General features: G+C 46.3%; 1 gene segment (V, D, J or C); it reads right to left on the reverse strand.

The window, feature by feature from the left end:
* Window positions 1-323: 323 nt before the first annotated feature.
* On the reverse strand, window positions 324-11830 carry LOC148149252 (Ig kappa chain V region Mem5-like). The segment is given in 4 exon segments: window positions 324-908; window positions 10815-10850; window positions 11294-11596; window positions 11782-11830. Coding segments are annotated over 4 exon segments (717 nt in total).
* Between the last annotated feature and the right edge of the window lie 2106 nt (window positions 11831-13936).

Here is a 13936-nt window from a genome sequence, read left to right on the forward strand (position 1 = left end):
GGCCATTTCCAAAGCACACAGAGTCAGAGACTGAATCTTCTTCATCTTTATTCCCTTTTCCAGATTGACATTGACAGAAAACAGTCAGCAATTAACAGCCCAGACAGAGGAAGCTGCTCAAATTCACAGCCACAATGGAGCTTGAGGAAAACACTTGTGGAGATTTTCTCAATAACATGAGAATCCTGTCCCTTTAAACAGTGACAAAACCTTAAATTGGAACTGGCGGCTGAGCAGGAAGGAGATCTGTTTTACTGAAGCAGAGACTTCTGAGGTTCACATTGTTTTTGCACAGCTGACAGTTTTCAGCAACTTCAAGAGGTTTTACTTGACATCGCAAATTAACACTGTCCCCATCAAACACATCCAGGTCAGGGAAAGCATGGGGCTAGATAAAGAGTAAGGTTTTCTCTACACTATCCCAATGACCTGCCTTAACCCCTGAAGCTCAGAAGTGTCTCCAAGCCAGTCCTGAGAAGGAAGAGAGTTGAAATTCAGTGCTGACAATGACCTTTGTCCTGCCAGCTCAGCCCTGTTCTATTTAAAGTTGTGTCTCCTCTGTGGACTGTCTTGAACACTCTACACACACTCTGATCTCCTGATGCTCTTGCTGAGGGGAGAGGGGAGGGTCACGTGGGTGAGGGCACAGGAGAAGCGAGCGTTGGACTCCCAGTCAGACCCAGAGAGGGTCAGCAGGCTGCTGACACTGTAGGTGCTGTCCGAAGCTCGCAGGTAGTTGCTGGTCTGAACCCCGTCCGAAATGACTGCACCATCCTTCTTCCACTGCACCTCCAGCTCATCGGGATAGAAGTGATTGGCAAGGCACACCAGGGTGGCAGTGCCCTTGGCATTGACCTGCTCTGGGGAGGGGGGCAGCAGGGTCAGCTTGGGCTGAGAGTTCTCATGGCCTGAACGACAAGAGAAACAATTTTAATCCCTGCTTTTTGAAGGTACATCAACTCTCTGATCATTAACTGGTAAAACATTTCAACATTTGTATCCAGTACCTAGCATACCTGACAAAAGCACTGGCATTTTAAAAATTGCTTTTTGGGACGTGTACAGCACTGGCAGAGCCAGTTGCTGCCCATCCCTAACTGTCCCTGAGAAGGTGATGGTGACGCAGCAGAAAGAGAAGGAACAGTCCTGGACCATCATTTAAGGAATGAATGTGGGCAGCTGGAAGGGCTATCACTGTGGGAGCATTTTAGTGACAGTGATCGGAACTCAGTGAGATTGAGAGGAGGGATGGAAATGGAGAACCAAGGAGCAAGTGTAAAAGTTTTCATTTGGGAACAACCCATTTTACCAAACTGTGTGGTAATTTGATAAAAGAGTACTGGAACCGACTTGATGGGAGATCAGTGACAGGGCAGTGGGAGGCCTCCAAGGATGAGACCGAGACAGAGATCATTCAGAATCTTTTTCCAAAAGAGTAAGAGTGGCACTCCCAAAGAGAGAGTCTCAGCAAAGATGTGAAACTATCGATATGATGTGGAGGCTCTGATGTCTGACTGGGGTGGACATGTTCAGGAGTCACATAACACCAGGTTACAGTCCAACAGGTTAATTTAAAATCACGAGCTTTTGAAACGCTGCTCCTTCTTCAGGTGAAGCGACTTCAGTGCTGAAGGAACAGTGCTCTGAAAGGTTGTGATTTGAAATAAGCCTGTTGGACTATAACCTGGTGTCGTGTGACTTCTGACCTCAAATGAAGCCCAGTTAGAGCACAGTGAGAGAACTGTGTGCAGTTCTGGTCACCACATTGCAGGAAGGATGTGATCCCCCTAGAGATGGGGACAGTGGAGGATTTTGTCAGGAATGAGGAGTATTAGCTTTGAGGAATGATTGGTTTGGCTGGGACTGGTTACTTTGGAACACAGGAGGCTGAGAGGAGGTTTGATCGAAGTGTGTAAAATGATGAGGGGTCTGGATCGAGTGGGTAGGAAGGACTGATTTCCATCAGCACAGAGGGCAATAACCATGGGGAGAGATTGAAATGAATTGGGGGCAGGGTTAGAGGGGAGTTGAGGAGTAATTATTTTCACCCAGTGGCTGGTGGGATCAGGACCTCACTAGCTGAAAGGGTGAGAGCAGCAGAAATCCTCATCACATTGAAAAAACACTTGGATATTCACTTGGAACACCAAAGCCTCCAGAGCTATGGAGCAAGAGCTGGTATGTGGGGTGGAGCTCAACACCTCTTTAACAAACCTCCGATCAATCACAGCTCGGGAGAACTTTATCCAAGAACACTGGAGCAGAGTTGGATCAGCACACTTCAGGAAGGAGTCCGTTGGGTGTCCATGTAGAAGGTTCTAGATTTTGTTTCAAATCTTCCAGCTCAGCACTGGGGTAAAGTCAAGGGTGAGGCTGCAAAGAGTCTCAGTGTCTTGGGATCAGACAGTGTCATTCCTCTTAATGATCCCATGTTCCCTGGAAGATGGAAGCGTGCATCCGATGGGCAAGGGTCAGGTTCAGGAGATTCCAACCTCAAAGAAAGACTTGCATTTATGTTGCACCTGCCTCCACCTAAGGATGTCGCAGTGGCTCTTTCCACCAGACTGTGCTCAGCAAGATCCCAGAGAGCTGGGTGACAATGAATCGAAGATCAGGTTTTTAGTGATGCTAATTAGGGAATCAATATTGACCAGGACACCAGGGGAAACAGTCCTGCTGTCTGTCTAATAGAGGCATGGAATGGCATCTCTGATATCTGAAAGGCTCCCAGTGCATCAAAAGAGAGACTTGTATGTCAGGCTCTCCCAAAGCATTTACAGAGAGTGAGGGATTTGTCTGAACACTGGTCACTGTTTAATGCAGAAAACATAATTTGTACACAGCAATATCGCACAATCGTAAATGAGATTACGAAGCATGTTCAGTGATGTTTCAGGGATGAATATTGACCTGAAGTCAACCCAAACAGAAAGCAAATGGGTTCACTTGCACAGAACATGAGAAAATGAAAGGCACAGGAGAAGGTGGGATTCGTGGTTAGTGATGGGTTTGATTGTTACCAGAAAATAAAAGGAAGGATCAGAATTTGTGAATGTCATATTGTAACAAGGCAATACAGAAGTGCAGGGGAACTTGACAGTAGAAATAACTTAAAGTCTTTGTATGATAACGCATTCGGAATAAGCTAGACAGAGTGATGCCACAAATTGAGGTTCCAAGGACTTTAAAATCATTAAAGTGACGCAGGGCTCAGGAGAGGTTAATAAAGTTCACAGAATAATGAATAGGACATAGATTATGGAAAGGGGGGGTCAGAAAATTAATTTTAGGCACAGTGCATAAGGGGACAACTATGAAAAGGAGGGCAGTCAATGCAGGACTGAGGGTGTTGTACCTGAATGCAGGGAGTATCCGAAATGAGGTAAATGAGCTTTTAGCGCAGATTGGAATTGGCAGGTATGATGTTTTGAGTATCTCAGAGATGTGGCTGTAAGGGATTGAGGGCTGGGAATGAAATACTCAAGGATGCACATCCGATTGACAGGTCATGCTGATGGGCAGATGGGGGTGGGGTTACCTTCTTGGTAAGAAATGAAATAAGATCAATCACAAGAAGGGATTTAGAGTTGGAATGCATTCAATCTGTGTGGGTAGAGTTGAGGAGTCGCAAGGGAGAAAGAGCATGATGAGAACTTTGCACAGGACCCCCCAGCAGTCGTCAGGATATGAGGAAGAAAATAAATCAGGAGATAGAAAAGGCCCTGCTACAATAGTCATGAGGGACTTCAGGTAGACTGGAAAATTAAGTTGTTTGGGGATCTCAAGGGAAGAAATTAATGGAATGTCTACGAGATGGTTTTTGGAGCGGCTTGTGGTAGAGTTCACTATGGAATCGGCAATTCTGGATTGGACGATGTGTAATGAAGCAGACCTGATTAGGGAACTTAGGGTGAAGGAATCCCTTGGGGGCATTGACCGTAATATGACAGAATTCACCCTGCAGTTTGTGACAGAGAATCTGGAGTCAGTTGTACCGGTAATGCAATTAACTTAAGGTAACTACAAAGACATGAGGGAGGAGCTGGCCAGAGTTGATAAGAAGGGAAGCTGAGCATAAGAGAGAATGGAGCAGCAATGGCAGGAGTTTCTGGGGGTAATTTGGGAGGCAGAGCAGGAATTCAACCCAAGGAAGAAGAAAGATACTGAGTGAAGGCAAAGGCAACCATGGCTGATGAGGGAAGTCAGGGTCAGCATAAAAGCAAAAGAAAAAACATGCAATGTGGTGGAGATTATTGGGAAGCCAGAGGATTGGGAAGCCTTTAAAAACAGCAGAGAGTAACTAAAGAAAAGTAAGGGTGGGTGTGTAAATAAAATATAAGGGTATTTGAGCTAGTAACATAAAAGAATATTGCAAGAGGTTTTCTTTAGATATATGAAAGGCAAGAGGGAGTCAATAATAGAAATTGTACCACTGGAAAAGGCAGAATTAGTAATGGGGAACAAAGAAATGGTGGAAGAAGTGCATCGATGCTTTAAATCAGCTTTCACAGTGGTGTGACAATGCTGCTCATTTCACAAGGTTGAGTTGTCCTTTGATTTTTTTTCAAGAGGGGTTGTAAAGGCAGAGGTCCCAATTTGTCTGGGTTAGGGACTTTGCTCATGGCTAACAGATACTGCCTAAGGCAGCAGTCAGGGAAAAGGCTTTTAGGTTTTATATTAAATACTTGTCCAATAAAAGGAGAGTGGCCAGTTCTTCCAGTTTGCTGTTTTGACAAACAGTCGGTTGGAAGCTCCTGGATAAAGAAAGCTGCTGGTGAGAAAGGTTCCCCAATTCAACATTTTCCAGTGGACTCACTGTCTGAAATTCCTCTCCTGTAAGAACCCCTGTGTTTATATTTACCTTTTTGCCGAGGCTGTTGCAGCAAATTGGAACAGCTCTTTGTCAAGTTACATTTTCTCGTCAGTTGGGTTTTCAAATAGTTAAGTTATTCTAAAGTCTGTTTTCTTTTGATTGTGTGTAAATAAATTCTCTTTTCCTTCAAGCTGAGTGGTTTGGCAAGTTGTATCAACCCTGGACTATCCAGGTTACATTTGCTTAACACAATTCGAAAAGGGAAAGTCTGGGCTGCATTCTCAAAATGTTTCGAAGGGTCTGGCCTGGTCCATAACAATGTCATAGAGCCCTATAGCATGGAGACAGGCCATTTGGGCCAAACTGGTCCATGCCAACCAAAATGTCCATTTACGCTAATCCTGCACTTGACCCATATCCTTCTGAATCCTTTCCTTTGCTGTATTTGTCCAAATGCCTTTTAAATGTTATTAATATACCCACCTCAACCACTTCCACTGGCAGCTCATTCCATAGGCGAACACCCCTCTGTGTAAAAAGGTTGCCCCTCAGGTTCCCTTTTATTCTTTCCCCTCTAACCTTAAACTGATGCGCTCTAGTCCATATTCGCAAACCCTGGGGAAAAGACTGAGTGAATTCACCCTGTCCATACCTCTCATGATCTTATGAGGTCCTCCCTCAGTCTCCTACACTCTAAAGAAAAAAGTACTCTCCCTTTAACCCAAACCATTGAATCCTGGCAACATCCTTGCAAATTTCTTCTGCACTCTTTCCAGTTTAATGACATCCTTCCTGTAACAAGGTGACCAAAACTGAACACAATATTCCAAGTGTGGCTTCACCAATGTCCTGTATAACTGCAACATAACTTCCCAACGTCTGTAGTCAATGCCCTGACTGATGAAGGACACTGCAGAAAAAGCTCTCGTCTCTGCTCTATTTACTGTGACTCCATTTTCAGAGAACTGCTTACCTGAATTCTAAGGACCCTCTGTTCCACTATATTCCTTAAGGCACTATCATTCATCATGAAACTCCTACTTTGCTTTAAATTTCCAAAATACAAGACCACACATTTATCTGTATTAAACTCTATTTGTCATTTCTCGGCCCACTTCCCCAGCTGAGCAAGGTCCTGCTGCAATTTCTGATAACTGTCCGCACTGTCCACGATGCTGCTTATTTGAGTGTCATCTGCAAACTCACTAACCATGCCTTGTACATTCCCATCCAAAACATTGATATAGATAACAAACAGTAATGGGCCCAGCACTGACCCCGAGGCACTCCACTAGTCACAGGCCTCCAGTACAATAAGGATCCTTCCTCTATTACCCTGTGCTTTCTACCATCAAGCCAATCGTGTATCCAATTAGCCAGGTCACCTTGGATTCCATGCAATCTAACCTTCCATAACAGCCTACCATGTGGAACCTTATCAAAGGCTTCACTGAAATCCATATAGACCACGTCTACCATCCTGCCCTCATCAACCTTCCTGGTCAATTCATCAAAGTACCTTAACAAATTTGTGAGGCATATTCTCCCACTCACAAAGTCATGCTGACAACTCCTAATCAATCCACTCTTTCCAAATGCATGTGTATCGTATCTTATCAAACAACTTCACCACCACAATTTTTAAGCTTATAATTCCCAGGCATTTGTTTTGCAGCCCTTTTTGAACAATGGCACAGTCTTCGCTATCCTCCAGTCTTCTGGGACCTCACCTGTGGCTAACCATGATACGAAAATATCAGCCAGCACACCTGACCTTCAAGAGAGTTGGAAGCAGAAGTGAGTGGAGAGGGCATCACTAAGGTGGAGGGGTTGAGGCAGCTGAAAGGTCTGAAGGTGGATAAATCATTCAGACCTGAAGGACTACACCCCAGAGTTCTGATGGAGATAGCTAAGGTAATTGTAGGGCCATTGGCTGTGATCTTTCAGAAATCACTGGAGTCAGGGGTGGTCCCAGAAGACTGGAAAATAGTGAAAGTAACATCCCTGTTTAAGAAAGGAGGGAGGCAGAGATGGGACATTATAAGCTGGTTAGCCTGACCTCGGTCATTGGTAAGATTTTAGAAGTCTACTTAAGGGTGAGATTGCAGGTATTTGGAATCTCACCCTTAAGCCTGGTAAAATTGCAGCCTGGTAAAATTGAGCTGAGTCAGCACAGCTTCATCAAAGGGAGGCATGCCTGACAAATCTGTTAGAAATCTTTGAGGAGGTAACAAGTGAGTTAGACAAAGGAGAGCCAGTGGATTTGATCCATTTGGATTTCCACAAGGCCTTTGACAGGGTACAATAAAGGAGACCGCTTAGTCAAATCAGAGCCCATGTTGTCAGGAGCAAGGCACTGCGGTGGGTAGAGGATTGGCTGACCGGCACAAAGGCGAGAGTAGGGACAAAGGGATTTTTTTCTGGATGGCAATTGGTGCTTTGTGGTGATCCGCAGGGATCTGTGTTGGGACCACAACTATTATCTATTACCACAACTATTACCACATTATCTATTAACAATCTGGATAAGGAACTGAAGATATTGTTCATATGTTTGTAGATGACACAAAAATTGGTGAAAGGACAGGTTGAGTTGAGGAAGTGGGGGAGATTGCAGAAGGACTTGGTCAGGCTAGGAGAATGTGCAAAGAAGTGGCAGGTGGAGTACAATGCGGGAACTTGTGAGGCTAGATACTTGGGTGGGAAGAATAGAGGCACAGACTGTTTTCTAAGTGAGGAAAGATTTCAGAAATCTGAAGCACAAAGAGAATTGGGAGTCCTTGCTCAGGTTTCTCTGAAGGTTAACGTGCAGGTTCACCATTGGCAGTTTGAAAGGCAATTACAATCTTAGCATTAACTTTAACGTCAGAGGTGTACTGCTGAGTTTGTATAAGTCTCTAATCAGACCACATTTGGAATTTTGGGCTCCTTATTAAGGAAGGATGCGCTGTCATTGGAGAGGGTCCAGAGGAAAAAGTGAGAAAGAATAAGAATGATCCTGGGAATGAAGGGGGTGTCATATAAAGAGTGGTTGAGGATTCTGGATCTGTATACAATTGTGTTTAGAAAGATGAGGGGGGAATCTTATTGAAACTACAGAATATTGAGAGGCCTGGAGAACATGGAGAAGGTGTTTCCACGAGTAGAAGAAACTAGGGCCCGAAGGCACAGCCTCAGAGTGAAGAATGGTCCGTCAGAACTGAGATAAGGAGGCATTTCTTCAGCCACAGGGTGGTGAATCTGCGGAACTCATTGTCACAGAGGTCTATGGAGGCCACGGTGTTGAGAGTATTTAAAACAGAGACAGATACGTTCTTGATCAGTAAGGAGATCAAACATTAAAAGGAGAATGCAGGAGAATGGGGTTGAGGAACACATCACACAAGATCAAATGGCAGAGCAGACTCTTCTGACTGGCCCAATTCTGCTCCTATATCTTAAGTATTTTGGGTTTATGTAGAGGTTCCTTGAAACCCTGGAAAACTGGAAGTACGGTCACTTAGTGGTTAGCCCTGCTGCCTCACAGCGCGATGGACCCAGGTTTGATTCGAGCCTCGGGCGACTGTCTGTGTGGAGTTTGCATGTTCTCCCTGTGACTGCGTGGGTTTCCTCCGGGTGCTCTGGTTTCCTCCCACAGTCCAAAGCTGTGCAGGTTCGGTGAATTGGCCATGCTAAATTGCCCATTTTGTAGGTTAGGTACATTAGTCAGGTGTAAATGTAGGTTAAAAAGGTCTGGGAATGGGTCTGGGTGGGTTACTGTTCGGAGGGTCAGTGTGGACTTGTTGGACCAAATGGCCTGTTTCCATACTGTAGGAATTCTATGATTCTATGGACATTGAAAGTACTGGATTGTGAGCCCTGCTGTTGCTGTTTCTCAAAAGTACTTTGACAAAAGATAATCAGGGAGTGGTGAGAGTGTGCATCAGGTTGCATGAGGGAACTGCTTGTCCTGCTTCCTGGAATACCATGAGCACAGGAAGTGTGGTCAGTGACTGTAGTTGGAACTCCGGGTTTTGGAGCTTGAGCAGCAGCAGGTGTCAGTGCGGAGCGTCCGTGAGGCTGAGAGCTACGTGGAGAGCACGTTTCTAGATGTGGTCACTCTGCAGCTTCAGAGTATGCAGGGAGAGAGGGAAGTGGGGAGCAGCAGACAGTCCAAAAGGATCAGGCAGCTAGTACAGGAATCCCGTGAGTGCATCCCACTCTCCAACCAGGATTCAGTTTGGAATCCTGATCAGAATGATGGTTCATCTGGGGAGTGCAGCCAGAGCCAAGTCCCTGGCACCACGGGGGGCTCAGCTGTACAGGGGGGCACAAGCTGGACTGGAAGAGCGATAGTGAGAGGATATTCGAGAGTGAGGCAATCGATAGGTGTTTCTGTAGCTGCAGATGGGAATCCAGGATGGTGTGTTGTCTCCCTGGTGCCAGGGTCAAGGCTGTCACTGAGCAGCTGCAGAGCACCCTGAGGGGAGACGGGGAACAGAGGGAGAAAAGGGATGTAGTCTTGCAGTCAGAATTTAGGAATTCCAGAGGGAATTAGCAGCAGGAGCTCAAAAGTAGGAATCTCCAAGATTACCCCCAGTGCCCCACGCAAGTGAGAATAGAAAGAGGAGGATAGCACAGGTGACTGTGGAACTGAAAAGACAGTCCAGGAGGAAGGGCTTTCAATTATTTTAACATTGGGATGGCTTTGGGGGGAGATGGACATGTACAGACCAGACGGGTTGCTCCTGAATAGACCTGGGACTGAGTTCCTTTGTAGTGATTTACTAGTGCTGTTGGAGAGGGTTTAAACTAACTTGGCTGGGCTGTGGGAGCCAAGAGGTAATACCAGAGAGGAACACAGAGGTGCACAGAATCCTGGGAGAGATAGATAGCACCAGATAAGGAATAGAACTTCTGACCCAGTTTCAGAGTGAGGAAGAGAGAGTAATAAATTCTAAATCAGGATCACTGTGTAAGGATGGGACTGCACGGAGTGTTGGGAATAAGACTGGGAAGGTACAGCCACAGAGTGTTAAGTGGAAATCTGGTGTTTGTCTCTCACATAGGAAGATAAGATAATAAGAACATTAGAAATAGGAGCAGGAGTGGGCTATCTGACCCATCGAGGATGGGGGACGTTAGTTATGAAGATAGACTGGAGAAGTTGGGACTGTCTTCCTCAGAGAAGAGAAGGCAGAGAGGAGATTTGATCGAGAAATCAGGAGGGGTCTGAACAGATTAAACCAGGAGAAAATGTTCCCACCTGAGAAAGAATTGAGAGGGAGAGGCCATGGATTGAAAATAATTGGTAAAAGAAGCAAAAGTGAGACGAGGGAAAACATTTTCAGCCAGCGAGTGGTTAAGGTGTGGAATGCACTGCCTGAGAGTGTGGTGGAGGCAGCTTCAATTGAAACATTCCGAAGGGAATGAGACTGTTATTTGAAAAGGAACAATGTGCAGGGTGACAGGGAGAAGGCAGGAGAATGACACTCAGTGAATTGCTCATTCAGAGAGCCAGTACAGACAGGATGGGCGGAACGGCTCCTTGTGCACTGTAACAACTCTGTGATTGTGTGATTGAGCAGAGTTAAAGCTGGGGGAGGTGGGAGCTCGGTGTCTCACTGTGCTGCTGCTGCTGCTGCTGCTGCTGAGGTCAGTGAGATCAGAGACTGGGACAGGGAGCCAGAGCTCACATCAAACTCTGCCCATGTCCGTCACACTGAGACTGGCAGGAGGCTACTCATTGATTTCACTCTATGCTGCAGGAATGGGACCACAGGCTGCAAATGGACAGAGCTCCTCCACACAGTGAGGAAAACTTACTGACTTATATCTTGCTGCTTAAGCGGGGCAATAGGACTACAGAAATACAGCTGGACACCCTGCTAGACACAGGGCTCCTCAATCAACCATTTCATTCACTGCAGCTCCCCACTAACACCTGCAGCAATTCAGCATTTGTGATTTAGAAAGTTTCAGTATTGACAGGGTTATTAAGGGAGGATTGAGGTTTACTTACTCAGTCTGAGCTTGGTTCCTTTACCGAAAGTAAGCCACAGTGAGAGCTCCTAGTGCAGAGGCTGTACAAAAACCTCTGCTCTCTGCTTCCCTCTGTCACTCTCACCCTCTCCCTATCTCACAGTCTGTCGATCACTCTCACCCTCTTTTTGTGTCTTTCTGTCTCTGCCTCTGGGTTGTGAACTTTATTTTTCGTTGTTAAATCTTGCAGCTGTTCTTCCCATGTGGCCATGGAGTGGAAGAGGGAAACTTGAGGCCTTTACTGAGGGTTGAGACATCACAGGGACTGGACTGTGTAGCAGACAGTGACAATCCCAGCATGGGGTAATTTGTTCAGTTTCATTTAGATCTAACTGTGGGATATGTCAGTTCAGGCGGTGGGACTGTTTGTCCACTATTATGCATTTTATATAACTGTGGATGTGCCAGTACAGGAGGTGATTCTGTGTGCTTTGAGGTTTTTGTACGGCTCTGTATCATTGTGTCGAGGGTTGCTGTAATACTGCATACAGTAATAGTCAGCGACATCCTCATTCTGAACGTTGCTGATTGTCAGGGTGTAACTGGTCCCTGACCCACTGCCGGTGAATCGCTCAGAGACTCCTGTGAATCGATTTGTTGCAGCATAGATCAGGAGAGAGGGTTTCTGACCTTCTCGCTGCTGGTACCAAGCAAGGTAGCTGCTAATGCTTTGACTGGCCGTACAGGTGATGGTTGCAGTGTGGCCCAGTCCCACTGACAGCACCGGGGGAGACTGAGTCATGGTGATGTCCCCACTGATACCTGAGGGGTCAGAGAGAAACACATTGAAGTCAGAACTGTCACAGAAAGAGCCTGTCAAATGAGAGATTGTTGGAGACACTGAGCATTCCTCTGGTTTAGCATTATCCCTTCAATCACAAGTCAGTGGAATTGGAGTGAAATGGAGAGCAGCTAAAGATTCAAGGTGGAAGGAGAAAGATTTGTACCTGTGACACAGAATGCCAGGGGCCAGATCAGCTGGATGTGTGAAATCATGGTGTGCGCTCCTGTCCCTGGGCCTGGTTCCTGATAAACTCTCCCTTCACTGGGCTCTGCTTTATAAAGCTGCAGCCTGTGAGAGTCTGACTGGGTGTTCCTCAGTATGTAAATGGCATCAGGCAGAGAGAGCCACGTCAGCCCCTCACACTTCCTCTTCTCTCTCTCTCTCTCTCTCTCTCTCTCTTTCTCACTGTCTCAGAGAGTGATTGATGTGAACAGCACTGAATGAGGCCATTTGGCCCATTGTATCTGTGCTGTTAAACAAAGATCTGATGACACTAATCCCATCCTCCAGCTCTTGGCCCATTACCCCGGAGGCTACAGCAACACAAGGGGATATCTAAACACTGCTCCAATGTCATGAGAGTTTGTGGGTCAACCAGCCTTTCTGGCAGTGAGTTCCCGACTCCCACCACCCTCTGGGTGAAAACATTCCTCCTCAATTTTCCTCTCACTCTCCAACTCGACTGGGCCTGGATCCACTCGAGTTTAGAAGGAAGAGACGGGATCTGATTGAAACATATAAAATTCTAACAGGCCCGGGCAGGGAGGAGGTTTCCCCTGGTTGGGGAGTCTGGAACCAGGGGATGCAGTCTCAGGGAGATACGAGGATTGAGATGAGGAAACATTTCTTCACTCAGAGGATGGTCAAACTGATGAATTCTCTACCACAAACAGCTGTGGAGGATAAGGAACTGAATATGTTCTAGAAAAATAGAGAGATAGTTGTTTTGCATTTTAACGGCATGAAGGAAATGGGGAGAAAGCAGGAACACAGCATTGAGAGAGAGGGTCAGCCATGATCATACTGAATGACACACAAGACTCAAAGGGCCGAATGGCCTGCTCCAGCTCCGAGTTTCTATGTGTCCATGTCTGTGTTACCTTCAATCTCTGTCCCTGGTTATTGAGTCCTTTACTCGTGTATAAAGTGCCTTCCTATGCAACATATCACTGCCAACAATTATCTTATACCTCTCTATCAGGTCCCTCTCAACCTTCAATGTTCCAAGGAAAACAATCCCAACCTTTCCAATCTTTCCTCATAGCTGACCCTCCATCCCAGGCAGCATCCTGGGAAATCTCCTCTGCTCCCTCTCAAGTACAATCACATCCTTCCCAGAATGTGGTGACCAGGACCCCTCTCTCTCTTTTCCCCTTTCTGTCTCACATCTGCTACTTTGATCTCTCTATATCTATCTCTCTCTCCCACTGTTAATCTCTCTCATATTCTCTCTCTCTCACTCTGTCTCACAGCCACTCTCTCCAACTCACTCACGCTTCCTCATTCCGTCTCATAATCTTTCCCCATCTCTCACTGTCTCCGTCACTCGCTCCATCTCTCACTTCAATTGAAAGCCTCCAAATATTATCTACCCCTCTCTATTTCTCCCTCTGTCTCTCCCTCCTTCTCCGCATCCCAATCGACCTCTATTTCTCTCTCTGTCTCGCTTCTCTCTCTTTCTCACAGTGTCCCAGGTGGTGACAGTTGAATTCAGGATAAATCTCTCTCTCTCTGCTCTGCCCCACTAATGGATATTAACCCTTGACCCCAGAAGCATGTCTTCTCCTGGAGTAAAGGCCCATTTCCACATTGACCAGGTTTTGGTATCTCTCAGGAAGATGGACAGATTCTTGTTAAATGAATGGCAGTTTTGAGCTGTTGGCCTATTTTCACTGGGGACTGGTTTGTACACAAACCTCATTCCATGAAGGCCCAGCAGAGAGAGGAGATCCTCAGGCCATCAGTGTAAGCTGGAGGGACAGGACAGGCTCTGACCCACTGACCCATCCTGTCCATTCACAATATGTTCCAATCCCTGTCTTTCCCCTTCCATGACCAGTCTCTGAGTCAGGGTGTTTTACTGGAATGAGGGCTGGACCATCACACATTTACAACAGAAAGGAACTGAACCCCACACCCACCATGGTGTCCACAATGCACTGGACTCTCCAACAGAGTCCAGTAAACATGGACGTCAGTTCACGAGAGTGCCCCATGGAGAGACATGGGCCTCCTTCCCACTGAAGCTCCCAATAGAGACCAGTAAACATGGGCATCGTTCCTGCTTGAGTCTCTGATAAAGACCAGTAAATGTGGGC

Source organism: Chiloscyllium plagiosum, unplaced genomic scaffold (assembly GCF_037043375.1).
Source record: "Chiloscyllium plagiosum isolate Xiang-an unplaced genomic scaffold, Cpla_swu_hap1 HiC_scaffold_9, whole genome shotgun sequence".
NCBI lineage: Eukaryota > Metazoa > Chordata > Chondrichthyes > Orectolobiformes > Hemiscylliidae > Chiloscyllium > Chiloscyllium plagiosum.